Source organism: Ceratotherium simum, chromosome 13 (assembly GCF_057802395.1).
Source record: "Ceratotherium simum simum isolate JZ-2026a chromosome 13, ASM5780239v1, whole genome shotgun sequence".
In the NCBI taxonomy this organism is placed as follows: domain Eukaryota; kingdom Metazoa; phylum Chordata; class Mammalia; order Perissodactyla; family Rhinocerotidae; genus Ceratotherium; species Ceratotherium simum.
In genome coordinates this window covers 16,581,997-16,609,490 of record NC_141912.1, presented here as the reverse complement: position 1 = coordinate 16,609,490, position 27,494 = coordinate 16,581,997, and the positions used below count along the sequence as shown (strand labels likewise).

The 27,494-nt window shown below is 40.2% G+C and overlaps 1 protein-coding gene across 2 annotated transcripts in view; it reads right to left on the bottom strand.

Moving 5' to 3' along the window:
• Positions 1–27,494, bottom strand: part of CAP2 (cyclase associated actin cytoskeleton regulatory protein 2) — a 149,795-nt gene that overhangs the window by 29,288 nt on the left and 93,013 nt on the right. For both annotated transcript variants that reach the window (XM_087438056.1, XM_004432097.3), the window contains exons 5-7: positions 9,360–9,503; positions 8,954–9,039; positions 4,002–4,107 (exon numbers count right to left, since the gene is read on the bottom strand). In XM_087438056.1, coding sequence (XP_087294182.1) covers positions 4,002–4,107; positions 8,954–9,039; positions 9,360–9,503 — 336 coding nt within the window. The remainder of the gene's footprint in view (positions 1–4,001; positions 4,108–8,953; positions 9,040–9,359; positions 9,504–27,494) is intronic.

Genomic DNA, 27,494 nt, shown 5'->3' with positions numbered 1-27,494 from the left:
AATATTACAAATCTGACCAACTGCAAGGGATGATAAACAACTGTGTCTCTATTGGGTTCCTGCCAAAAGATCAATTTATTCAACAAAGTGTATTTGAAACCCAGTCCTGAGGAAACTATTTAAATTAATATGGAAAAGAATTCCCAATTATTAAACTAACTGAAAACTGCGAGTAGTTTCTGGTGTAGACTCCTTCTAGTTCACGGTCATGTTGAAGAAAAGCTCACAGAAACGAGAAGATTCCATTTACCACAGTAAACGTAACAAGAAATTCCCGATAGACGACTCCACAGCTGCTTCTTCCCCCAAAAGGCACCCCCAATCCCCCCACGCCAGCACACTTGTGCACACACATACACCCCCTCTCCAATCGCCGTCCTGAAAAATCGCTGGCCTCAAAGTTTTACATTTCGCTGACAACTGAAGGGAGCAACAGTTGCCCTGCACAGCTGCAGTCTGAACACAAAGGTTAGGAGGTGGGAGCAGGCAAATTCAGCTCCAACTGCTAACTCAGGGGGAACGATTATTCCTTAGAGCGGTGCACCCTCGGAAACTCAGAGTCCCAGGCAGCATGCCAGTGGTCACTAAAACCCCCTAGAGCTTGAATCTCAAAACCCAATTTGAAAATAGAAGAAAACATTGGTTACTCAAAATACTTGAGATGTTGTCGCCTAAGCTTTTTGGCTATATTTATTAAGATGGAAAGTGTTTCTTAAAATTTCTGAATATTGTGGTATCAATAACACTAACACCACATTTTTCGACATTCTCTATGATCCATATCATTTTATAAATACACACTTCTTGCATAGTTGTGATCAGCGGGCAAACAAATGAGTTTCATTTATTTTTTTCTTCCCAAAGGCCATTTGACCAGATAATTCTAATAGCCTTTGCCCTCTTCCTTGCAAGAATGCTGTAATCCTGGCTATAATTGTTTATCATTTATTTTGCTGGTACATTGACAGACCATAGTAAGTTAGGAGAAATTAGTTTGATTTATGCTCTATGGATTATGTTTTGAATCTTTTAAACAGCTTTTAATCATCTAGATTTAAAATTAAAAACTATAATTTTTATAATATACTTTGCAATAGTGTTTTTTACCCCCAAACCTTAGAACAAGAAGACAAAAATACTAGGAAATATATTTCTATGCATATGTCTTAAAGCTTGTCAAAAAATTTTGTACATATGATGTTATCTCTGAACCAACATTTTCTTACCATAATCATTCCTCACTTTTAATATCTGGCCAAAACTTTATCATACTATTCTTCCATTAAAGAAGTGAAGTAGATGCTTTGCTTTATAACGATTACCATTTTAAATAGAATTTTCCCATAGCATAACATGTGCCCAATAAATAATAGCTGTCATTATTATTATGGCAATCCATGCTGTCCACTGTATGCTCTAAGGATTATATTTTATATAAATATACATATATTTATATTGTATAAATATAACATTTATGTTTCATAACATGTTTTTCTTTTCTTTTGGTGAGGAAGATTGGCCCTGAGCTAACATCTGTGCCAATCTTCCTCTATTTTGTATGTGGGATGCCATCTCAGCATGGCTTGATGAGCGGTGCATAGGTCCACCTCGGGCCCCCAAAGCGGAGCGCACGTACTTAACCACTACATCACTGGGCTGGCCCCCTATAACATTTTTTTCAAATGTGGGATGTGACCCCTTAGTGGGTCATGAAATCAATCTAGTGGGTCCCAGCCAGGATTTTATAAAAAAATGAAATAAAATAGAAAAGAAAATATATGAATGCATTTCATGTGGTAAGAGCAAGTATTGTTTTGTGAAACTTGTTTTAGTATTGTGAGTAAGGGGGTGTGTGTGTGTAAAATGTATTTCTTACTATGGGTTGCCTTTAAAAGTTTGAGAGTCAGTGTTACAAGGCAGATATTTCCAATGAACATAATGAAAAGATAAGTATTCACGCTAGAAAAAAGGAAAACAACTACATTTATTTTTCTATAGTTAATAATCAATTCTTTTCTTTTATGTTCAAAACACAATTACTCCGCTTTGTACATTGCACTGAAGGTATTCAAACTATTTAAAAGTAATTTTCCATTCATTTTCCATCGGCACCATTAGAGAATTAATAGGCCAGCATTTGTTGACATGATTATTTTCCACAAATGGATTCTCACTCTTTTTCCATTTATCTACCATGAAATAATAAGATATCCAAGGACTCTTGATGTTTAGTTTATATTCTCTAATGATGACCCATCTCCACGGCAAACACGTGACAATTCCCCTTTATGACAAATTGATCTATAACAAAACAGCATTTCATTGGAAATCTATGAAAAATAATTCCAATTAGTCTACATAAACACCCACCCACATCCACACATACGCTTCCATATTAAAACCCTTCAAACTTTTATGGGCTCTCTTCTCAGAAATCATAATGTTGTGTGCAGAAGAAAAATAATCAACTTAGTTATTGTACCTTGGACTGTGCATTTCAGCACTATGGAGAAAATAGGCCAAGTAGAAAACAAAAAGAAGTGTCAATCTTTAGGGGTCAATGTTAGCATTTGTATACATGTTGGGGAACAAAGGCAGAAGTCCCATACTCCCTTGAAAAATCATAAACTCTGCCTTGGTATTCAGCCTGCTATATTGACATCAATATTCAGAACGAGGGTTGGGTGCTGGAGTACAGCTATTAGGAGAGTGAGGGTTCTGCCCTTGAACGGAATTCACAAATATGCCACTTCATCTTCTCAACATTTGCTCCAGTGAGATCATCCATTGTGACCATTTAAAGGTAACAGTCATTTCTAATGGAAGGGAGTTTCCATGGGAAGCCTTTCTATAAGAAGTGCGGAGACTTAAAAGGGCAAGGAAGATTCTAAGAGTTCCCTACCTCACAATTTAGTTCAAACCATTTATTGAGTACTTACTCTGTGCCAGGCACTATGCTAGGGACTGGAGACAGAGATGAGCTTCCAATTGAGTGGCAGAACCCCAAAAGCACACAAAAAGGGTGTGCTAAGGGCTATGATTGAGGAATACTCAAGATATGAAAGAGGCATAGAGGAGAGCCACTCAACCCGGACCAGGAGCCGATGGAGATCAATGGAAGTTTCTTAAAGAGGCAATGTTGGAGCCGAGTCTTGGGGAAGAGGGAGAGGTACTTCCCCCGGGGAACTCAGGTCACACAGCACAATATATGTTCCAAACATTGCAATGAAGTCTAAACCATATGAGATTTGCAAATTTTGAAACAATAACAATTTGATTTGGTTTGACCTAAACGTTGTATATGTTCAGGATTCCACAAGCAGTCTGGCAGTGCTGGGGTGCAGTGAGACACAGGAAGACAGGAGAGACGAGGCTGAAGAAGAGGGCAAAGGTCACATAAACTTCTCACATGGGAATCCAAGTAGGAACAGACACAGGCTGAGATTTTATCCTAGAACTAGGATACCACTCAAAGTACTAGAATTACCTAAATGTTCAAGTATATTATTCAATAAACTTTAAAACACCAAAAGGGAAATTAAAAACATTTAAAAATACATTTTATTCATAACTCCACTTCCTTAAAATAGTAACTATTTTCAAACCATCCTGTTTCCTTCAATTTTTATCACACGGTTTCTTAATATATATGCCATCTTAACTCACAAACTTTTGCATTCTCCTTTATCACTTAACATTGACTGGTAAATCATTTCCCATGTAATCATCATGTATGTTATTTTTAATGGCTGTAGAGTGTTTCACTGCATTCTTACCATAGACAACTCAACCATTTTCTTTCTGTATGTCATGTAGGCAGTTTCCAGATTGTAGGCATTTCCAGTCCTATGACAAATGACATTTCATAAATAGTTTCTACATGTATATTTTATCTTATGCTTTTCTTGAGGTAAATTCTAAAGTGCGAGATTGCGAGGCTACTGGGAATGAACATTTTTATGGTCTTTTGTTAGCCAGGTGGAAGGGGACTTGGTACTTACTGTTTTGCTCCAAGTAAGGCCTGTGGTGTGGTGCTCCTTGATGTATGTTTGAAGCTCACTCCAAATGTTCAAATATGACTTCACCCAGTCCACATGGCGTAAATCACTTTGTTATAAAAGAGAGTGGAAGAGAGTGGAGTTAAGATCTAAAATAAAATTTTAAAAAGACTGGAGGTCTTACATGGTAATCCAGTTACTAAGACTCCAGATGACTCTGGGGCAATTGTCTTTCTGGTCCAGTTACCATGAGCTGATTCCAAAAAGAACCGTGACAGGTTGGCGGTCCAGGCCTCTCCTGAGAGGAGCCAAGTGAAGCAGAGAGGACCACGAAGAGGGGACCCCATTGAACCAAGCCAATTTCGGCCGTGTGTCCTCATGTCATCTCTAATGAGGAGAAGAACACGGAGGGGAGACCATTTCTTTCTGGACTGCTTCTGATGCAAAATGAAAAACAATGCGCTTTCAGGAAGGAGAATGGTACGGAAAAGAGAAAAAGTCTTTTGGTTGGTTTTCTAATAATTTGGTTGAATTATTCAGTTGAAAGTGTAACCAAATTGGAGAATTTTAGACTGGTAAGGAAGTTGCTATTGTAAGAAAAATGATTTCCTACAAATGGGTAACACTTCGTACTTCTAAAGGGACATTCATTTAAATTACCTTAATCTGACACTCATGATGACAAGGACACGATCACTATTTTTATCCCAATTTTACTGAACCAAGAGGTAGTAAAATGCTTACCTTTTAAAACAAGATTAAGATACAGGATTGAGAGAACTGTTAGAAATATTAAACTTACAGACAGGAAAAAATAGTTGCATTTCCTTTGGATAATTTCCACCTACATATTTTTTTCCACTTTGAACGAAGTAGTGGTAAACGAGAAAACGATGAAATCTCAGTTAACAAAAATGTAATCATGTACCTGGGCCAGTAATCTGAAGACAATCACTGTAGGAAATCTCTACTATTCCAACTCTTGCCAATAATGACTTGTCTCTGGACATATTTTGTTTTGTTTTCCTTGAAAAGCTCCAAGTACCACCAGCACGTTTAGAATCTGCTTGTATTAAGTCATGCCATTTAAGATAAGTGACATGAGGAACTGAAGTCATAATTATGCACTCCTCAAAGAGGAAAAACATAAGTGTGATTTTGTTCTACATTTTTAGGTCTACTGATTATATTTATCAAATCTATGAAATATTTCATTGTCACTTTCTCTCATTTTCACAGTCAAAACCCAAATGGCTAAGTGTAGCTCTATAGTCTCTCACGTCAGTTTCCTTATCCTATAGGGTTTTGTGGGGGTCTTAGTACACTGCCTTGCACATAAGAAGCAGTATATACAACAGCTATTATTAGAGAACTAAAATCATCTCAATATAAATGTACACACATATTTTTATATATGGTCATTTAATACATATATATGCATATGCACACACGTGTATGCACATACAACACACACAAATGTCTGTAGACATTATAGAAATAGCAGGCTGCATGTTCAATATACTTTCTATAAGAAGTTTAACAACCGATGAAGTCCAAACCTGTATAGGCAAATTCCTTTTTCTTTTAACTACTACAGTATGATTTTGACTTGAAGAAAGTTCTAGCAAAACTCGCAGTAAGGAATAACAGTATGGTGGTGCCTTCTAACCTGAAGTCAGTCTCTCAGAGACAACAAATTGAGCAGGATTCAACCACACATTGGGACCTGCAAACCCATCCTCAGTTTTCACTTACCCTGGAAGCTATGGTGGGGTCATGTGACATTTAATGATTATGACTCAGAGAGGTCATACTCTGTAATGCCAAAATAATTAACTTGCTCTATTCATTTATTGAAAAAGAGCCAACCAACCAGTCAAGCCAGTTGTAAGGGTTTCACAGACACAGAGTCTACTGGCCACAGCCCTTCTGTTTAAACCACAAGGAAGCCTGCCTTTCAACTCCTCTCCCCACGGGCTGATCTGTCAGGGAGGCAGCATGAGTCGCAAATGATGGCAACATCCTGCAGCTCTCACCAAGCCCACACAGTGAAAGCACGGTTGGCCGGTGCACCCAGAAATGGGTGTTAGGTGAGTGGTGTGGAGTACTCTACTTCTGTTGGGTTACCACCCCTGCAAGCTCAACAGTGACTTGGGACTGGTTTGACCACTTTTGGAAGTGAAGTGAATGAATCCACCACACCTCTGGCTGCATATCTCCGGCATATTACACAGTCTTCAGGGGGTCCATTAAGTTTAACTGAGTTGTCCTTGATGTAAGTACATTTTCTACTTAATAGCTGACATCGAGGGGCAAATACTGGACACTCTTCATATGTGTACAAAAAAGTGGAAAACCCCAACCTTGTTGGCTATGCTACCACCTGGGGAGAATTAGTCACACCCATGGCCCCAACATACACTCAGGTAGGGAGTGGGAGGAGGACAGGAGCTGATGGACTGAGATAAAAACGAAAAGGGCCTCCAAGGGTGATATGCAAAAACGTAGAGGCCTAGGGGGAGCCTAAGATCCTGAACAGGCATGTGTAGGTGTGTGTCTGTACCTCCTGAAAAAAACACTATGTGAAGAGGTCATCTATTATGTGGCAGTCACCATGGGTGTACGTTCATGCTGACATATTTTTATGTCTAGGTTTTGTAACTTAAACCTGTTCTTCCCTGAACTGTTATTTTTATGTGAGAAGAGCAGGTTGACTTGCATTTCTGATGCCTTTTCTCATTCTTATTGCACAATTCTATAGTCTTTAATACAACATGGCAACATTTGGAGTTGTGTCATTGGGCACAATTGCCTCAACCACAGTTCTCTGCGTGCAGCAAATCTGTTACTGGCTATCACTGATTTAACCAAAGTTTCCTCAGGGTGAAAGAGACCTTAGGACGGAAAAAGGCGGGCTGAAGTCTCTTACAGCTGTACTTCCTAAAAGCTACAAGACCTATTTTGCTAAAATAGAATGACAAAACTCTACGAGGGGAGTGGAGCACTGTGGCTGTTTTCATTTTTTAAATATAATAGTTTTATTAAGATATAATTCACATCCCATACAATTCACCCATTTAAAGGGTACAAGTCAATAGTTTGGTTCAACATCTGAACATGTGCAATCACCACCACAGTCAATTTTAGAACATTTTCATCACCCCCAAAAGAAACCCCATTCCCATTAGCAGCTACTCCACATTTCCCCAAACTTCCCCAGCCCCAGACAACTGCTGGTCTACTTTCTGTCTCTATGGATTTGCCTCTTCTGGAGTTTCATATAAATGGAATCACACAATATGTGGTTTTTTGTGTCTGACCTTTCACTTAGCATGTTTTCAAGGTTCATCTATGTTGCTGCTTGTATCAATACTTCATTTTTTTAAATGGCTGAATAATATACCACTGTATGGATATACATTTTATTTATCTATTTATTAGTTGATGGACATTTGGACTGTTTCTACTTTTTGACTATTATAAATAATGCTGCTATGAACATTCATGTACAGGCTTTTGCGTGGACATATGTTTTCATTTCTTTTGGAAATACACCTAGCAGTGGAATTGCTGAGCATGGCTGTTTTTTATAGTAAAAAATATTGGTACATATTTCTTAAACTGAGTGGTGGATATATGGGTATTTTTTGTATTGTAATTCTTTATAGCTCACATATATTATATAAATATTCCTTTGTATCTACTCAATGTTTTTAAAACCAAAAATAACCTAAACAAGGAATAGGTATGCAAAATTTGAAGATGTAATATTGGTCAATGACCTGAAACTACAGTAGGTTTTTATCTCTACATTCTATCCAATTTTTGTATATTCCATATAAAATTTGTCTTATAATGTTGTTTTCTTCTTTTCCTGTCTTACAATGAACTATTTCTTCTGGTTCATATTTTTGGATCTATGTTAGTAATATAAAGAGGTGAACTGAAGCAATAATCCAGACCATTCAGTTCCTCAAGTTTCCTTTCATCTGAATAGTCTGGGTCCGTGAGCGAGGCACCAGAGCCCCTGCCTTTGCTGACTGATGGTCACTTCTACTTCTGCCACCTGAGGGCTCAGAGGGGGATGCACTCTTGAGCCCAGCACCTAGGGCGTGAACTTTGTTGCTCATAGTTTTGCCCCATTCCTTCCCTGAGTGACTAGGCATCAGCCACATCACATTTAGCCAGCTGTTTATGGGGCAAGCCATGACATTATCAGAGATTGAGGAATCTCATGATACCCCTTAAGTAGTTTCGAGACATTTTCTGGTTATTCAGCTCTGGTCTCTCTCCATTTGGTCCCATTTTCAAGTCTAACCCCAGTTTAAGTCTCTCTAGGATCTATTATTTGTGCTGCAGAAAGCAATGTCCTTTTGAGCTCATTCTTCAGGCAAAATCCCTTGGTTCAGACTCATCTCTCTTCCCAGCAGCCCTCTGAATGGCTGCTATTCTTATGATGTCTCTCTGTCCACCCCAACTGGATTTCATCTCAACACCATCTCCGTTCCGGTTTCCCTCTGATTGGCCTGCCTTATTGTCTCATCTCATTTCTGTTCTTCCTTTACACTTCATTTCCTGATTCCTCCTTTCTTCTCTCTGCTCATCCACCAACTCTATTTTTATCAGTGTAAAAGTTTTGTGCCCACACAGAGCTGGTCTGTCACAAACCATCACAGAGCTCTCTCATTATAGTGGGAATATGTAACAGTGATATGTATTCAAGTAGGGAGAGTTTATTCATTACAAGAGAACTGAGGCCAACTTTCTAAAACACATATATTATCTGGATAACTAATTTCACTTTCCACTTTGCTTTACCTGCAAAGATGGGATTTTTCCTTAACGTTTATAGTAAACTAGTCTTTGAAAGAAATCAGTAATGAACTGTATTGTTTTGGGGCAAATGTCTAACAAGCGATCAGTGGAAAATTCAGTCAGTAAAAGAAAGTACGTACCTGTGTTTGTAGTCCTTTAAGACCCTGTTAGTGTAAAAGGTGGCAGCATCATTCATCTCCTTGACATAAGGACCGGGTTTGGGGGACTGAGAGAACAGGACCATCACCCAAGCATAGAAGGAAAAAAAAATAGGATAAGAAAGAAAATGCCTTAAAGGAGAAGAAAAGCAATGGAGACACTGACTTGAAAGTCGGAGGCAAATTTTGCTCTGTAAAGATGAGTAAAACACTTTCCACATGTCAGAACACAAACCACTGAACTTCAAACAGGATAAGAAAGAGCTGATGCTTTCAGCCAGATCAGTGTAACAGGAGGAGGACAAAGGAGGCTGAGGGTACCTCTGAGTTCTCCTCAACACTCCAAAAATGTGACAAGATGCAGGGGCAACGTTCCATTGGGACTCACCACAGCGATCCACCCAAGGGCAGGTATGCTTTCGCTGACGGCCGAGAGATGATTAAACATTTTACTCCCTCGGTTTCTCTCTCTGAAAGTTTGGATTTCCTGAATCTTTTCCGATATTGGTTTCAGAAGTGCAGCCACGTCATTCTGTAAACAAACAGGACTGCTACTAAATACAGAACAGAAACATAGCGCCTCTACCCATGTTGGCCTAAGCAGAAGGACTCAAGACTAGCCATTGTCCTGGGGGCTAAAAGAAGCATATATCCATCTTTCAGAATAGAATGGATTTTTTTTTTTGTTATAGTAATACTGTATTTTCATTCTGTGATGTATGAACTTTGCACATATTTTTAACATTATTAACACTGTCTCCTGAGACATGGAAAAAACCCAGAAGTACAATATAGCCCCTGTTTTGGAGAATCCTGCATGCGATACAGTGAAACAGCATAGATCAGTTATATTTTCAAATTGAATGCATAGATCACACACTAGAATAATACAGGTTTCAAATCGGGGTGGGCGAGAGGTTAGTAAAAGGATATCTTCCTATTCCTGTGGGAAAATGACGTGAGGGAGGGTCATCAGTTTTACCATAGTTACCATAATCCGTGTGAAAAAGTAAAAGTCTTTCATTGAGGCTCTTTTTAAGAAAATATGATGGCTTCTAATATTTATAGTTACCTTACTCTGGTTTGGCTTTCTACATTGTCCCCAGCCAACTTGGCCTATGACTACCGGCCACTCCCACTTCTGATTAATTCAACAACTGACTTCTCTAGTCATATAAGAAATGACTTTCAAAATTATGTGAGGTGAGTTCTGAAGTATCACAGAGATAGGTGCTTGTAACATCTCCCCATCCATCCCTGTAGCATTCTCTACTTTCTTCGGTTTTGAAGAGCAGATACAAGATACAAGGATACCTGACTGTGTGTGTGTGAGTGTGTGTGTGTGTGTGTGTGTGTTTCAAAGAAATAGCAACATTCTTGTACTTCAGCTTTGCAAAAGCAGCTGAAGAGGTTTCAGCAGTATTTTACTACATCTTGTTTGCACGAAGTAAAATGGAACAGCCCCTTAACGTCCTTAATTTCTTTAACCAAGACTTCAGAGCAAAGGTTCCCAGCCTTGGCTACACCTGAAATCACCCGGGGAGCTTTAAAAAACAGAGGCCTGGGTCCCATCCCCAGAGACTCGGATTTAACTGGTCTGGAGGTGGCCTGGGTTGGGGGGGGATTGGAAAAGCTCAACAAGTACAGATTTTAATCACTGCTACAGGGGTGGCTTAACACCCCCAAGGACAGTCATTCCTGCCAGGGAGAGCAAACCATTAAGAAAGAAATTATGTCCAGCTGTGGCAGCTTTCAGACCTCACTTCTCCTTCTTGACTCCTTTATACAACCCTCCCCTAAAGGAAATGCATGTAAGGGCTTTGGAATTAGAATGACTTGGGTTCAAATCTTAGCTCTGCCACTTACTACCTATGCGGCCTTGAGCAAATTACTTAATCTGAGCCTTGGTCTCCTCATCTGTGGATCAGAGATAATAATACTTGCAAAGATAAGGCATTTTAAACCTCTTCAAAGGATTCTTTTACCCCAAATTCAACATCTGATCTAAGGTGTGTTATAGATTTTCCCAGAAGGTAGCTGATTTTTAATTATGGCAAAACTACTACAAAGCATCCTAATTTTCTCCAACAATTTGCTGAGCCATAATATTTCTGATGCAATGACACTTTTGAGAAAGGCCAGAATATCTGAATTGTCCATGATACCTGGCCTATTGCCCCAAGGGTAAAAAGAACCAGAAACCGTGTATTTACAATGTTAGATAGATTTATTAAGGCCATCTTTGTTTATCTCTAACTTCTCAAGAACAAACTCTAAAGCCCAAGGAGACAGAGTATTCTGGAAGATATTTTACATTGGTTATCTGATGAAAGCATTATAAAGATTGAGAAAGTTGCCTTCTGCCTTAGTTTGGCAATTGCGTGAAGAATTGTCTTCATTTAAAAGAAAAATTCTAAGAGAACTAAGTACAACGGCTATTTGCACAACCCTAATAAACAGTACAGCTTTTATTCTGTGCCAATAGATTTCTCCCGTACTTTAAAGTTGGCTTACATTCTCCAGCTCATCTTGAACTTTCACAGCTGGAATCAAAAACAGAGAGAGAACATTAGAGCTATGGTGTGATTTCCATCAAGGCTGATCGTGTGGGATGTCAGACGAAACGAGAATGGGGGAGGCTATTCGTTAGAGGTCCTTCCACCTGTTTAAGTATTAAGCCTGTATTAGGCATACTCAATAAATACAGGTTGAACTGCTCTGATGTCAAGTAACACTACAAAAGGGCTTTCCACTGATAGCAGATAAATGTAAGAGGCATCCTGGTTTTTTCAACAGCGTACACTGGCTGTTGCTCCTCAGACACACCTAGTGTGGCTAGTATGCTTTGAAATGACTTTAAAACAGCCAGTTTTACATAGGTCTCACTCAGATTGTTTTTTTTAACTTATCACTCAGGTTTCTTTTATTCTGAGAGATGTTTCCCTCAAAGAATATAATTTTTCAAGGCTCATGTGAAGATTAGCTGGAAAATCTCCCCCGCCCATCCCCAGGTTTCTAGGCTTTAACAGAAGGTGAAAAATGGCCCAACTGGAGGAGATGCATGTGCAAACTGCAAGTTTCAGCAAATGTTCCCAAGGGCTATCTTAGCCTGATGGGACTGTACTTTGGAGAGTATTTCAGGACTCCATGTCTTTACGACCCTAGCTTCTGCTTTCAAGTTGAAGAACTGAGACCCATTATCAGCTTCATCTCAGCTTAGCTCCAGAAATAATTGTTTTGCAGAAAGGAAAATTAAAGAGCTTTATCAGCAAGCTTTGTAGAAACTTTACCCAAAAAGGAAAACCAAATTCCCACTCATGCTGTTTTGTAAGGGATGGAACAAACTCTGGGAGTTTGACCTCGAAGATGTGTCACTGAGTAAAACGAAACAAGCCTGCTATTTCTGGAATCCAGGGTTTTTATGTGGTCCTACGTCAGGTAGAAAATGGACAATCTCTTGTTACTTCTTTTTAAATACTTTCCTTTTCTGATTATAAAATCAATATACACTTTTTGTGAAACATCGGGAAACACAGATGGGAAAACCTAAGTAAACAATAAACATTCTTAATTCCACCACATGAAAAAAAGCAGTGCTAATTGTTGATTATTTTTCCTTGTAGATATAATTATTAGAGGTATCTTCAAAAATAACAATAATTATTTTTAAAATAATGACAAGACCATAAAGAATGGTTCTAAGAGCTCAATTCAAGCAGTTCAATTAAAATAAGCAAGTACACAAACAAATAAAATCCCATCAACATGTCCCTCGCAAGTACCATGAGAAGGCTATCACTTTAGATAGGATGTTTTCAACATAAATACTACAAACGCATTACTAGTACAACTTGGGCAAACTTAGCAGCATTAAAGTAAAAATCGGACTTTTTAATATTTGTATCCCACCTACATTTAAAATTCTAAGAAAGCTCATATCTAGCAGCACTTAGCCAACCATACTACCAAATATCAATCATTATTACTATGGTGTTTTTTGTGCAAAGTTTTACCAGCTGATTCCATTTGGGTGCATGTGTGTACATGTGTGTGAGTTATAGCAAAGAAAACACACGGAAAGATATACATCAAGGTGTTAACCTAAAATTTTTATTTAATTTTATTGGCTTATCCATATAATCTAAATTTTCTAATATGTACATGCATTTCTTTTGTAATTAAGGGAAAAGTTTTAAAACATACTAGTTTTGTACCTTCAATGGTAGAAAAAATTTCACATACGTACTATTAAATTTACATACACCGAAAAGTATTAAGCTTTTTTTTTTTACCATCAGGGAAGCAGATTCAGGAAAATATGTTCAAAAACTATCAGAATAAATTATTCAGATGCAGAAAAACAGTTAACATTTTCTCAGACAAAGGTTATCCAAATCAGGAACAGCGTTTGCTTCTAAAAATATATGATTTGGGCACACTCTAATAAACGAAGCAATTGTTTTCACCATTTTAAGTTAGGAGCAAATTTTTTTTATCAGAAATGTTATTTCGAGTTAACTTGCTTTGGTGCAATTATAGATATTTCTCAGGCCGGTTCCCCTTCATGTTCCTCTTACATAAAAATTTTCCACTGTTCAGGAACATTCTGGAGGTTTCAGAATATGCTCATAATAATACTTTCAGAAACATTTGTGCATTTAAGACAACTTGAAATTTTAAAACATTTGCAAAACTGTCACAGGAGTCAATTTAAATAAACAAAACCTACTGAGCACCACAAATGTACATGATACTATGGGACTTGCTGTTATATTGCATCATGACAAATTCCTTGGAAAATATTTTTATATGTTTTTAAGGCTTTACAGTCCACATATATATCTTATTTTGGGGTTGCTAAGCTCTCTTAAAAATACACTCAAGAATCCCACAGACTTTTGCTTATATTCCTTAAAAATCATTCTTAAAGAGTAAAATCAAGGAGATTAGGTCTCCTTGAGCAATGAATTGCTTTGGAGAGTTGCATTATCCTGATACTTAGGAGAGAAGCTTCTAGCATGCATGAACTCCTCCTTATATTTTTAATGCAAATTCTTTCAGCAACTCATTATACTCATCAGCACATTTTCTCCAGTAATAATTTTTTTAAAAAACAAACTTTCAGACATACAGAAAAGCATAGAAAATAATAATGACAGGCACTCATGTATATGAAACATAATTTAGTATCACATTGGGTCCCAGGATCACCACGCTGATATCCCTTTACTGACATTCCCTTTACTGACATTTGCTGAAGAACAGCTGGAAATACAGAGATCTGGAGCCTGGGACATAGAACCACTTAAATAAGATCTCAGGAGTGGCAGTGAAGCTCGATGTCAAATTGTTCTACTTTTCTCATAAAGGTAGAACAGTCCACTTGCAGTTGCCAATTGGGCATTTTTAACATAAAGTCTTTTCTGCAAAAGCATCCAGCAAATCGTAGGCCAAAGAGCCTTCTCCAAAGTCATTTTCTTACTCTTCAGATAATAATTTACACTGTTGCTATCAATATAGTTTAATTTGTCAGAATCATTCAAAGCCTTATTTAGGATTTCAGGGCCATTGACACAACAAGCAATGGCCACTTCCTTGTCAGTTCTCACTATTTTTTGTCTTTGCCACTGTTCACAGGTGTAAGCCCAAACTCTCATCATTTCTAGTTTTTGTGCTGGGGTATTGGTGGAAGTCCTCACTCTAAAACCTACAATTTATTCATCAGAACAAGAACGCAGTTCTGCTGACATGATATATGGGCCATAATTTTTTCCAAGCTCTCAACATTTGACATGTCTCAAAAGGGGAGGTATGTGATATAAAAAGTCAAGTTCAATGGAAATCTAAATGTTTACACAGTGACCCACAATAGCTTGTGTCCTTAAAATATCTCATGTTGTGAATCTTGCTCTAACAACAGGGGTCAGAAAATGGTAAAAAACAAACAAACAAAAAACAGCTAACAAACAAACTCTTAACATTAACTGCAACTTAAGGTTGAGATTTAAAATCTCCATTATACCTGTTCTGATAGGTAGAGTCTTTCACTGGTAGTGCAAAAAGGTAATAGTCCAGTCAGAGAAAACATATCTTTTGCATTCACACATTGGTGTGCAGGCTAACAAATGAACATGGGGTACACATGAAGCTCTAGTGTATCTCTCCTGTATGACTGGACTTGAGAAAATGGGCTCCTAGAAAATGCTGGGTTCATGAGAGGGACATGGGATTAGCTGGATTATTAGAGATCTAGGAAGAAAGCAGTGGGTCAGTAATGAGCAATGACAAAGACATATAAAATCATGGCAGAGAGAAACCAGAAGGAAAATTAAGTTGAAAATCAAAAGCTTAACCTGGTTGCCCATAATAAGCATAAGAGAATAGACTGGTGGCCAAAAAGAATCTCATCTTGCATTTTGTTATTGTTCCAGCTTATTTTATTGGCCCAGCTGAGAAGATATCAACTCTTACCCTCTCTGGGTAGGTACCATCTGGCTTCTGACAGTGATGAATTTTATAATCACCTATAATTCTCCTTTATGGGATTCCAAACATTAAGGCTGAACAGCAGTAGATCTCACTGTGCTTTACTTAAACGCACAAGGGCCTCACTAACTAACAACCTCTAGGGATATGGATTGGAGAAAACTACAAAAATCATTCAAATCCACCAGCTTTATAAAAGCTAAAACAATACACTGTGATCAGAAATTAGTTCTCTGAAATAGCAAAGATAAAAAAATCTGAACTGCCATTAATTTTTTTCCTACCAAGATCTATTGAGCATTGACTGTATGCCAAACACCACATGGATTGGTTTTCACCAGTTATGCCTACTTCCTAATGATAAATCTCAGTTTAAACTACCAAAGCCACCATTTGAAAGATCCCAGTCCAGTCAACCGCATTTACTGGGTCATTGTCTTTCCCCCGGACAAGCGGCCCATGGTAAAGGGACGGCCAGATCTTTTCTCTGACATTCCCCATCTATGCAGAATGTTGCTGAGATGGCGTAAATCTACAGTTTCCCTTTCAAACTCAGGAGATGCAAAGGATTTCAACAAACTACCCTGTGAGTCTTAAGTTACTCCACAGGATAGATGAACCACTACTGTACCGAGCTACTGATACTTAGCTCCAATCATCCTTAATCAGAAATCTGCTTTTTCTTTTAAGGTTAGCACAATTTTTTAGGATTCCACTGTTTGCTTTTCTCAAGAGCAGTGCTTCCCACAGTGCATCCAGCAGAGCACCCGCCCTAGTTTGGCGAGCAGCTCGACAGAAATAGTGCTTCCCGGTCAATGGAGTTTGGGGGAATTCTGCATATGGCATCCCTTTTTGGCAAGTCACAATTTACCTCAGAGTACTAAAGGAGGTACTAAAGAAACCTATTTAACTTTCTTTAATCTGGTGTTTCTCAAGCTTTTTTGCCCACAGAACTTTTTATTTCCCCCCCAGTTTTCCAGGGAACTGGTATTCTGTGGAACAGACGCCAGGAAATGCTGCTAGAGGAAGTCTGTGGAGTGGCTTCCAGGCTTCACAGAGATCTGCTGAGCGCTCACTGTGTATTCATTTGTCCTCTTCCTCTCCAGTTATTCTTGCTCATTACCATGGAGGCACTTTCAGGGCCAGTTAGTGGAGGTAAAGAAGTCTCTTCTCTCTCACCTCCAATACACACACACACATACATACACACACACACACACACACACACACACAGAGTGTGGTTGTTTTCAGGAGCTATAATAATTTGTGGAAGGCATAGCCCCTCCCCTTCTGCACTGCAATTCTATCTTCTATTGCTGTCTCTTCTGTCAGTCTTTTTTTTTGGCCAGCCCTGCCCCCGCTTCTGGTCACCACTGGCAGTTCCAATCTTTTTCCTCTCCTTATGTCTCCTATCGTCTTTGTTTTCTCTTTCTTCTCTCACACATCTAATCTTGTGTGTGGAAAGGCTGACTATTTAGAAACAATGCCACTAAACCACAGTATTCTCCTTCTGCAGAGCACACTGATGGCCAATGACATTTGCTTTAGTCTTCAGGTCTTGAGCTATCTCTTCTCCCTGTGCTGCCCCATGGCCGCGGGATGCTTCTTTGTTACCCAAGAGAGATTTCTGGCTACTTCCAAGTCGAAAGGCATCCCATAGCTTTTCCTGATTTAAGGCTGCTTTATGCCATAGATCACATGCACTCAGAGTCTTACCAGTGCTTGCAGATTGCTGTGCTTGGTTTTTCACATTCCCCAAAGAGAAAGTGTAGCCAACAGTATGTGTGAAGCTAGCATCAAATGTGACGTACATGCAGAACTACTTTGTATGAGGCATGTGCAGGAAGGCCATTCTTTGATTTTTGGCTTAGTTATTACGTACAAAGGCTATAGCTCTTGACCATCTAATAAAATGGAGATGATTGTGTTTACTGTATCTCTAAAGAGAGTTATCTTGGTAACTGTTAGTTCATTTGTTTCTTCATTTGTTCAACAAACACATACTGTGTGTCATCTATGTGCCAGGCTGGTCAGAGGTGCTGGGGTACAGCAGTCAACAATACAGGGACTCTTATATCCCTGCCCTCTTTTGTTCAGGTGGGGTGAGGAGTGTATTAGGGTTCTCCAGAGAAGCAGAACCAATAGGATGTGGTGTGTATATATGTATAAAGGAAATATATATATATATATACACACACACACACACAAAGAGTTTATTATAAGGAATTGGCTCATGCGATTATGGAGGCTGACAAGTCCCAAGATCTGCAGAGTGAGTCGGCAAGCTGGAGACCCAGGAGGGCTGATGGTTTAAGTTCCAGTCTGAAGGTCATCAGGCTTGAGACCCAGAAAGCTGATGTTCAGTTCGAGTCCAAAAGCAGGAAAAGGCTGATGTCCCAGTTTGAAGGCAGTCAGGCAGGAGGAATTCTCCCTTAACAGTGGAGGGTCAGCCTTTTTGTTCTATTCAGGCTGTCAGCTCATTGGATGGGGCCCACTCACATTAGTGTTTCATTTAGTCTACTGATTTAAATGTTGATCTGGTCCAAAAACATCCTTACAGAAACACCCAGAATAATATTTGACCAAATATCTTGGCACCCCATGGCCCAGTCAAGTTGATACCTAAAATTAACCATCACAGGGAAAGACAGACAATAAACATAATGGATAACTAAATTATATAGTATGTCAGGTGTTAAAAGCCATAGCAGAAAAAGGAGAGTTGAGCAAGGGGGATCAGAAATCTACATGGGGGATGAGTTTCAATTAAAAATAGGATGGTCAGAGTAGGTCTCACTGAGACGGCGACATCTGAAAAAATACTTGGAGGAGGCACGAGCCATGTGGATATCTGAAGGAAGGTCTTTCCAGACAGAGGAAACAACCATTGCAAGGGTCCTAAGGCTGCAATGTGTCTCCAGTGTTCACGGAACAGCAAGCAGACCACTGGAGCTGGAATGAGCGGGAGGGAAAGTGGTGAGGTATGAGGTAGGAGAGGAAATGGCAGGGAGCAGGGGCAGAGATCCCATAGGCTGTTGAAAAGACTTTGGTTTTTATCCTGAATGAAATGGAAATCACCACAGACTTTAGAGCAGAAGAATGACATGATGTGATTTTCCTTTATAAAGATCACTCTGGCTGCTCTATTGAGACTAGATTGCCGGGGGTGGGGGTGAGGGTAGAAGGAGGGAGATCATATTTGAGACTCTGCCATAATTTGGATGAGAGATGAAGGCAGCTGCGACCAGAGTGACTGTAGTGGAGACTGTGAGAAGTAGACTCTGGATTGGATGTGGGCTATGTGAGCAAAGGAGGAGTTAAGAATGACTCCTCGGTTTTTGACCTGAGTAACTAGAAGGACGGAGTTGCCATGGTCTGAGAAGGAGAAATTGCAAAAGGAACAGGTTTTAGCGGCAGACCAGGAGTTCAGATTTAGACACACTGCTTAACCAGCCTTTCTTTCCCAGGGCCACAATTCGCTACTAATACTATCTGCAGTGTGGCCACTGACATCCTTAATGTTCTTCCTCCCAGCTTGGTCCCTTTCTGGTTACCCTCTTCAGCTTGCCTTTGCTTGGGAGCATCTTCTCACATTCTCAGTTCAGTGCAACACAATATATATATGTATTGTTCCTCACACACAAGGATGGTGCTTTGGGCCTACAACCAGCAAGGAGAGAGCTCTGTGCTATTTCTCCCCTGGTGATGGCTTGTGCTGAGTCATCCACTTTGGCCGGCAGCAAATGTTTGTGAGACAGCTAGCCTGGATTATGAGTATACTCTGTAGTTGGCAGTAAAATTATTTTTGTTAATTTCCCAGGTCAATTACTCATTATATCTGGAAACTAGCTGGCTCACAGAGAGATCTAACCTTTGGACCAGGCTTCATCTGTATCATATTTTAACTAATTGAGGTAACAGATAGAGACACATTGTTTGAGATGGTTGATCTGGGGTAGACCCAATCATGTTATATGAGCATATGCTGGAGATCCAGCTTGCATTTTTATACTAAACACGGTGCTTGTCAAATAACAAGTGAATGAATGAATGAACAAATTAATGTTGAAGTGATAAATAAAAATGAACCTTCTGAGAAGTCAGATGTGATCTGGGTAGCAGAAATAAACTTATCTACCTAAAGACAGCAATAGTTTATCCTGTTTCGATATGTGTATTTTTTATTCATAAGCGAACAAAACTATCAGATATTTTCTTTTACGTCTTCCTCCTCTGTTTTCCTTTAAGCTTTTTTCTGCCTGATGTGGCACTTACCCTGATCTCATTACGCTTTTTTGTTCCTTTTATCTGTTAATATATTTATTGGGTACCCATTAAGTGCCAGGTATAATCCCAGGTATTTGGAATACATTAGTGAGAAAGGAAAGACTTTCCCTATGCAGTTTACAATAGACAATAAATACATCATACTATGAAAAAAGCAGTAGAGCAATGAAAAGGGATCAGGAGTGCTGAGAAGTTTTTATTAATGTAAAAGGCTTAAACGAGAAGAGTTGGCTGACTGAATATTTGGTTAATTCCGATTGCTCTAGCCAGTCCGTCACACGCTAGCAGCTGATCAGAATGGAATATGGAGCATCCATGAGGAGAAAACAGGAAGCAGAAGGGCATAAAAGCTGCTTTTCCCCCCAACTGGCTAACCTGAATTCAGCCACTCACAGGCTACGTAGTTCACTCTCAATTCCAGATACTCTCGACCTTGGCACATAGTACAGGATAATATGCTTGCTGTTGATGAGCATTACAGAATAAAATCTGCCAGCCGCAGTTTAGAGTACCTGCTGATGACCTTGGTGTCTTACCAATCTCGGTTTGTTCTTTTGGTGCCTTTTGTCAGCTCCGGGTCCTTCAGACTTCCACCCCACGGAGTTACTGTATTAAATATACTCAGTTTCTTGTTGGTTTTTTTTTTTTTTTGCAACCCCAAAATAAAAAATTAAAATATGAATACATGCACCCTACCCCTGGCCAACATCAAAAAAGAAGTTGGTAAATTTACAGAGAGGAAAAATATATAATCATCTTCCACAGTTGGTTTTAGAAGATTTCTCAGAATTTCTAAGATGTACCTTCCCAGCATCACACATTAGCGTTGCAAAGCACAAAATACAATTCCTGCAAAGGAAAGGCCAAAAGGTCAAACTCTTTCCTTCCTCTGGCACATTAAGTGCTCCTTCCAGAATAGACATAAGAACAGGCTGGGGCTAAGAGCAGCTGAGCTGGGCGGCCAATGGGATTTGATCCTCATCAGCAGCCCATGTTAGGAACCCCAGAAAAATCCGTCTGAGCCATTTGGCAAGGAGTATCATCTGAGGATCAGTTTGGGGGAAGGGAAAAAATGATTGATTGCCTACTATAAATCAGACACTGTACTTTGTATTCCATGTCTTATTTAAACATCGCAAAACTTGGGAAAAGTTGACATTATTATTCCTGTTTTACGAATGAAGGAACGAGGTGGAGAAATACTTAGTGACTTGCTCAAGATCACCTGGCTACAACTGGGATTTGAACCCAGATATGTCTGGCTCTCAAAACTTATATTCTTAGGCACAACGAAGAAAGCACCGCCTTTGGAGTAGGACACGTCTGGGTTTAAACACGTCTTTCACACCAGTTGGGGCTAATCCCCCTCTCTGAGCCCCATTACCCTCTTATGAAATGAGTAACGTTCATCTATGAGGTTCTGATGATGACTACATAAGATAATGTGTGCCACATTATCTGACACATAATAGAGGCCGAAAAATGGTAGCTGTTATTATTTTCATAATTATTCAAGCATTGTGCTGACCTCAAATACTGAAGAAACAATATGTCATCGATAGCCACACAAAATGGAATTATCGCTGAGCTAAACATCATAATTGATAAAAGAATTGAGAGCAGTGTCCACGACATTCAGTTAGAAGAACAAGCTCAGTGCAGGCCCTCCTGGATGGGATGGAATCTTAGGGCTTTTCTTCTGGAGAATCCCAGGCAATTTTCTCCCGTGCTCCTGGGACACACTAGATAAGCTGAAGCACAAACAGGGCACCCTGACAATCTCTGCAGCACTGAGGGACAGGCCTTGGGAAAGGCTGCCCAAACTCAATGTTAGGCATCACTGTATCACCTCTGAGGTGTTGGCACCATGCTGGACCCTGAGAACTGAATGCTGTGGCCCGTGGGAACCAGCACTGAAGAGCAGTTATTCTGCTGCTGATTTGCTTTAAAGGCAACTTCTCTTGTGGTCATTGTGGCCACCAAATTTATACATTTTAGAATTAATATCAGTTTCTAGACTTTCTGGTGCAATTGTTGCCCTGTGTTTGTAGGAGGGATCAAAGGCAAAGACACGTGTCAACCTCTAGTGGTAAATGTCTTGTTTGCATCAGACTCCTTGGCATAAAGGGCAGCACAATGGGGTTTCCACACACCACGGGCACCACAGTCAGTCCTGGGTTTTAGTCTTGCCTTTGCCCCTTATTTACTGAGAGAATAATATCCACCTCATGGAACAGCTATGAAGCAACAGGTGCTCCATCTTCATTAATCCCCTTCCTTCTCACACTTCCAGAGGGTATAATTTGAGGCCAACTGTGCTAACTCAGAATGCATACTTCAACGACTAACACAAATTATTACTACTTAGTGAGATGCTATGATATGACCGATACTACGGTTTCTAACTCGATAGATGCTAATTCTCTTAATGACTTTGAAATTAAGTATTTTATCCCCATTTTTCAGCAGAGGACACTGAGGTTTAGGCAGACAATATTTTATCTCTGAAATTAATGTTGGCTTATAATATGAATTTTTTATTTTTTTAAAAAGCAGGGTATACAATTCATTGAACAATTACTATTAATTACCACAATGACCACACTCCTGGCAGTGTGCTGTTCACAGATGAATGAGATGGTCCCGTGAGCAAACGGTTACAGTGGTCAGTGGAGCTGTGTGACGGCCTCGGAGGGTTGGGCGGAGCTGGCCTGAGGCAGGTTGGGGTCAGGTGGGACAATCCAGAGGGGCCATGTTTGCTCATTCTTTAAGGATGAGAGGAAATATGAGGGGAAAAGGCATTCTAGGCTGAGAGAATGAGAAAGGCCTTCTAGGCTGTGAAAAATACAAAAAAAACACAGAGGCATAAAAATTCACGGTGTGCAGGAAACAAATTTTCCTGGATGGCATGGGATACGAATCCTGTGGGGGCATTCTGGGTGATGAGGCTGGCAAGCCAGACGGGGATCTGCTCTTGAGAAGCCCCATGTGCAGTGCTGAGGAATGTGGATTTTAGTAAGGAGCCCTGGGAGGAGTTCAAGCAGAGCTGTGCCCGATTAGGAAGCTTAGAATAACCAAACTGGCAGGGAGGGGAGATTCCGAGCAAGGCGCAGAGGGGAGCACCAAAGCGGAGGCAGCGAGGCCAGTCAGTGGGGGTTTATAAGGTATTGACAAGGGACTGAGGAAGGCAGTGGCAAGGGCAACCAGGAGAAGCGGGTGGATCTGAGAGGACTGTAGGACAAGGATGGATTCTGTTTCTTTTCTGCTGTATCTTGAGCACCTGGCACATAGTAGGCACTCCATAATCAAAGGCTGAGTTGATGAATGAGGTGAATATGAAAAGTGATGGCAGAGGAAGACAGGGAGGATGATTCTAAGACTCTTTGTTTGGAGGATGCTATTTAAAACTGCAACTGCCTTCTGTTAATGAAATCCAGGAAAATTTCCGGATTCCACAGGCAGAACAGAGATGGCGCATGCCTTCTGCAGCAGCTCCTCCTGGAAGCCAGAGACGACCATGAGAATATGCTACACCAGGACTTCCAGATATCCTGGGATTTCCATAGGACATAGGATGAGAATTCAAGCCCATCTTACCTGAATCCTAAGGGGAAGAGTGACTTCAGGTGGCCTTTGGGTTAGAGTCACAGAGTCAATAAGAGAAAACATTTTTAGATCCCTAGCCTTCAATGATCCCATGTGATGGTATGGGAAGCACTCCTATAATCTTTTTATGATATCCTGGCCATGCTTCAATATTGTAAGTTATTTATCTAGTGTTTTCCCTTGAAAAAACTTAAGTTATCGAGTCACAAATTCCTGGAGTTTTACTTCCTATAATTTTGCAGGATTTTTCTATTTCATTAGATCTTAGAACATGTTTGGCCACAAACATAGGAGATTGTTGCATATGAGGGATGTGTGGTTTTCAAACTTTCACAGCGTTATGGCGCTGTGGATGGTGGGAATGTGTACTGGTAGTCCTTCCGCCATTCCTCCTTCCCGCGTCCCTCCTCATCCTCAGAAACCCCTGCACTGTGTGGGGCCCTGGCAGAGCCTGCCATGGAGGTGTAGTTTGAGGGCTGCTTGAATAGAAGGTTCTATGAGTCTCCGGTTCCTGACAACGAAGAGAAAGAGCATGTGAAACAGGGAAAAGGAGATAAGTGTGGGAAGACCTGGCTGCCATTTAGATTTTCCTTTCAAAATGTATACACTTTTTGGATAAGTATGACCTTATTAATAATCACTCACCCCTTTAGCTATCAGTTAATCCTTTTTCAAGGTCAGTGGAAATCAACCAAGGGCAATAAACAGGCTGACACGAAAAGAGGAGGAGTGCAAGTGGGAGCTTGCACGGTGGGAAAGGGTGCTGAGAAGGTGAGGTCCAAATTCACCATTCCTATTGTGTCCCAGGGCTAGCCCTAGACCTGATTCTCAGAACCAGCTCACTTGCTGTCTTGGGCCAGATGTCATTGGTGACTAAGTCTGGCTGGGGAAGGCTGGGTGGCACTGGTAACCAGAGGCTTGTGCCCTGGGCTGGAAGAAGCCCAGCTGATCACTGCAGGTCTCTGGCAAGTTCTGTAATTGAACATCTACGAGCTTCGATCTCTCCATCTGTAGATGGAGTCTAACATGACTACCCATGCGCTCTAGCATGACACTGTGAAAACTAACAGGTGATAAAAGAATTTTGAGATCCCTGAATTAAAAGGTCCCTCATAAATATTCACACAAAATGCTGTAAATACTTACACTATTTATATTAGGATTGGGGGAAAAAACCCTCAGGACTGGGAAATCTACTATTTTACTATTTCTATTTGCCATTCTACTTACCTCAAATTCTCTCCCTGCTGAACTCTCCAAATTCACAAACAAATACTGTCCTTACTACACTGGCACTCTCATTGTGAGTAGAGAAATCGGACAACAGTGTTTGAATCTTGTATTTTGAATTCATTTAGAAGGCTCTTCATACTAGAAAATCATAAAGAATTATTTTCAAAGATAGTGAAAGAAAACCATGTTTGGTTTAGAACAGTTTGTGTCCAGAGAAGCAATGAGATGCAGATCCCAAGACAATGACACAATCCATCCTTCATCTTAATAGGGACAACTCCAGGTTTCTATAGGCAGCTGCTCAAAACCATATTCTCTATTGGGTTTTCTTACCCAAGACAATGCTAAGGTGCTGTCACAGTCAGATTTCCCAGTTAGGCACATATGTGTTGCTGGTACTGAACCCAGTTCCACATAAAGCTACCCCCACACTTGACTGTCCAAAACTCACAACACACACACTCAGCCCCATATGTATCCTACTTGATTTTTTCCATTTGTAAAACCCTTGGGGAACATGTCAGATAGAGATGAGAAGTAAGGTGTTTACAAACGGGTAAAGAAATACGATATTTATCCTGTCAGCTGAACTGAACCTGACAGATGTATTTTTGGTTAAAATTAAAATTGTGAGCCCTCTCATGTTACCCCCGATGATGCCGCCAGATGTACAGCGTGTGTCTGACAAAGAGGCACCCGTGGTCATTTGAGCCAGGCTGTGGGTTCCAACAATTCATGACACAGGGGCTCATTACAAGGACATGCCTGGGAGGGGGGGCCCCAGCCAAGTGTCGAATACACAGAAGCAGACTCACGAAAGTGGTATAGAAATGATTATTTTCTACCTTTCCCTGCCCACAGACATTCTCACTGCCAGGGAAGAGCTCTGGAAAGAAAATGGATGGAGTCAATCGTCTTTGATTTTGGTCTGCAGAAATGGTTCTCACCTCAGGCTAGCAGACTAGACATGTTTCCAAGGACATGAGCATGGGAATGGATTGGTTCTTCCCACTCTGCTTGGTGGGACTTCTCTTCCCACTAGACTTACACGACTCCAAATAGGAGTGACCTGTATGTGTCCAGAAGACATATAGAAGAGATGTAGGAGAGAACCAAAAGGGCTATTTTCTAGGGCAAGCTCCTCTGGTTTTATTCAGGGTTCTCCTCTGCATACTGATAGTATGGTCCACTTTTCTTATCACTGAACAACGAGCTGGTGGTTCCTGGTGTGAAAACAATACTGCCGGCAATACCCGGGAAAGAAGTCTCTAAACTGCTTTTAAGGCCAGGCTTCCTAAGGGCTTTGTGATCTAGTGGTGGGAGCTGGGCATGTGACAATGCTATATCAAGGGGTCCTGGGGCTCCATGCAGGTCTGAATTTCCATCCTTTCGTACCTTCCATTTATGGACTAGTATTTGGTTCTTTTGCATAGTGGCCTACACCCGACCCCTTCCCATTGTAATAAGGAATCCCAGTCAAATTGTATCCTTGGGCATCACCTTATCTGCGCCTGTTCAGCTAGTCTACTGCTGGTTATGTCGTCCTGGAGTGTGGCCTCTTGCACACCAACAACGTCTTATCTTTCCTTCACATTTATATGTGTTCCATGTGTACACACGACATCTTAGGAAGTTACAAAGATTCTCGCAAAACTGTCCATAAGAATTAGAAAGGAGACAATAGAAGGAAAAAAGGAATTAAAGAAAAGAGCTGGATGTTATGTACTCTGGACTCTTGAGAAGGAATTCAGCGGATGGTAACACCCTCCCATAGAATGATCTGAAGTAGAGAACCAGCAAGACATAAACACAGTATGATAAGCTTCATAAATAACAAATAAGTTGAACAAATAAAATTCACCAATTAGCAGTCAGAGGCTTATGTAACAGTTTTGCAATTTAAAGGGGAATGAGCAAAGCCCCGTGGACCTGGGGCTATCCACTTGAACACGTCTGAATGAGCTAATGACAACAACATCCAAAGAGAAAAGAATTAGTTATCACTACAGAGAAATATGGAGTGATATGAAGCTCAGCAAAGCTTGCAAATATGAAAGGAATAAAAACACAAAGAGAAGAACTGGTGCAGCACAGATGGAGTTAGTGTCACTATGACATGCTAGAACGACTGGCCCAAATTATGGCTGCATTACACAGATACTAATATTGGAAAAGCACCTGACAAAGCTAGTGTTAATCACTGAATTTTGTCTCCCAAAATTCATATGTAGAAGTCCTAACCCCAAGTACCTCAGAATGTGACCTTATCTGGAAACAGGGTCATTGCAGATGTAATTAGTTAAGATGAAGTCACACTGAAGTCGTGTGGGCCCCTAATCCAATATGACTGGTGTCCTTATGAAAAGAGGAAATTTGGACACAGAGACATGCACACTGGGAGAATGTCATGTGAACATGGAGACCGAGATCAGGGTGATGTGTTGACAAACCAAGGAATATCACATTGTCAGCAAATCACCAGAAGCTAGGAGAGATACCTGGAAAAGATCCTCCCTTGGCGCCTTCAGAAGGAGCATGGCCCTGCTGACACCTTGATTTTGGACTTCTAGCCTCCAGAACCACGAGACAATAAATTTCTGTTGTTTAAGCCACTCAGTTTGTAGTACTTTGTTACAGCAGCCCTAGCAAACTAATACACTAATGAAATAAAATAAGGAACGTCAAGCTTTGAAGAACAGAAATCCAATGGAGTCAGAAAGGATTGTGATGAGCACAAAGTTAGGAACAGTGATAACAGAAAATTTACTGAATGGAAATAGAATTTTGGCACGGACATCAAGAGAATCCAGTCAAATTCACTCAGTGGTGGGTGACTTCCCATACCCAAATTTCTCTTCACATGCTTGTCTATCACCTTTAAAAAAATATAAAGACAGGGGCCAGCCCAGTG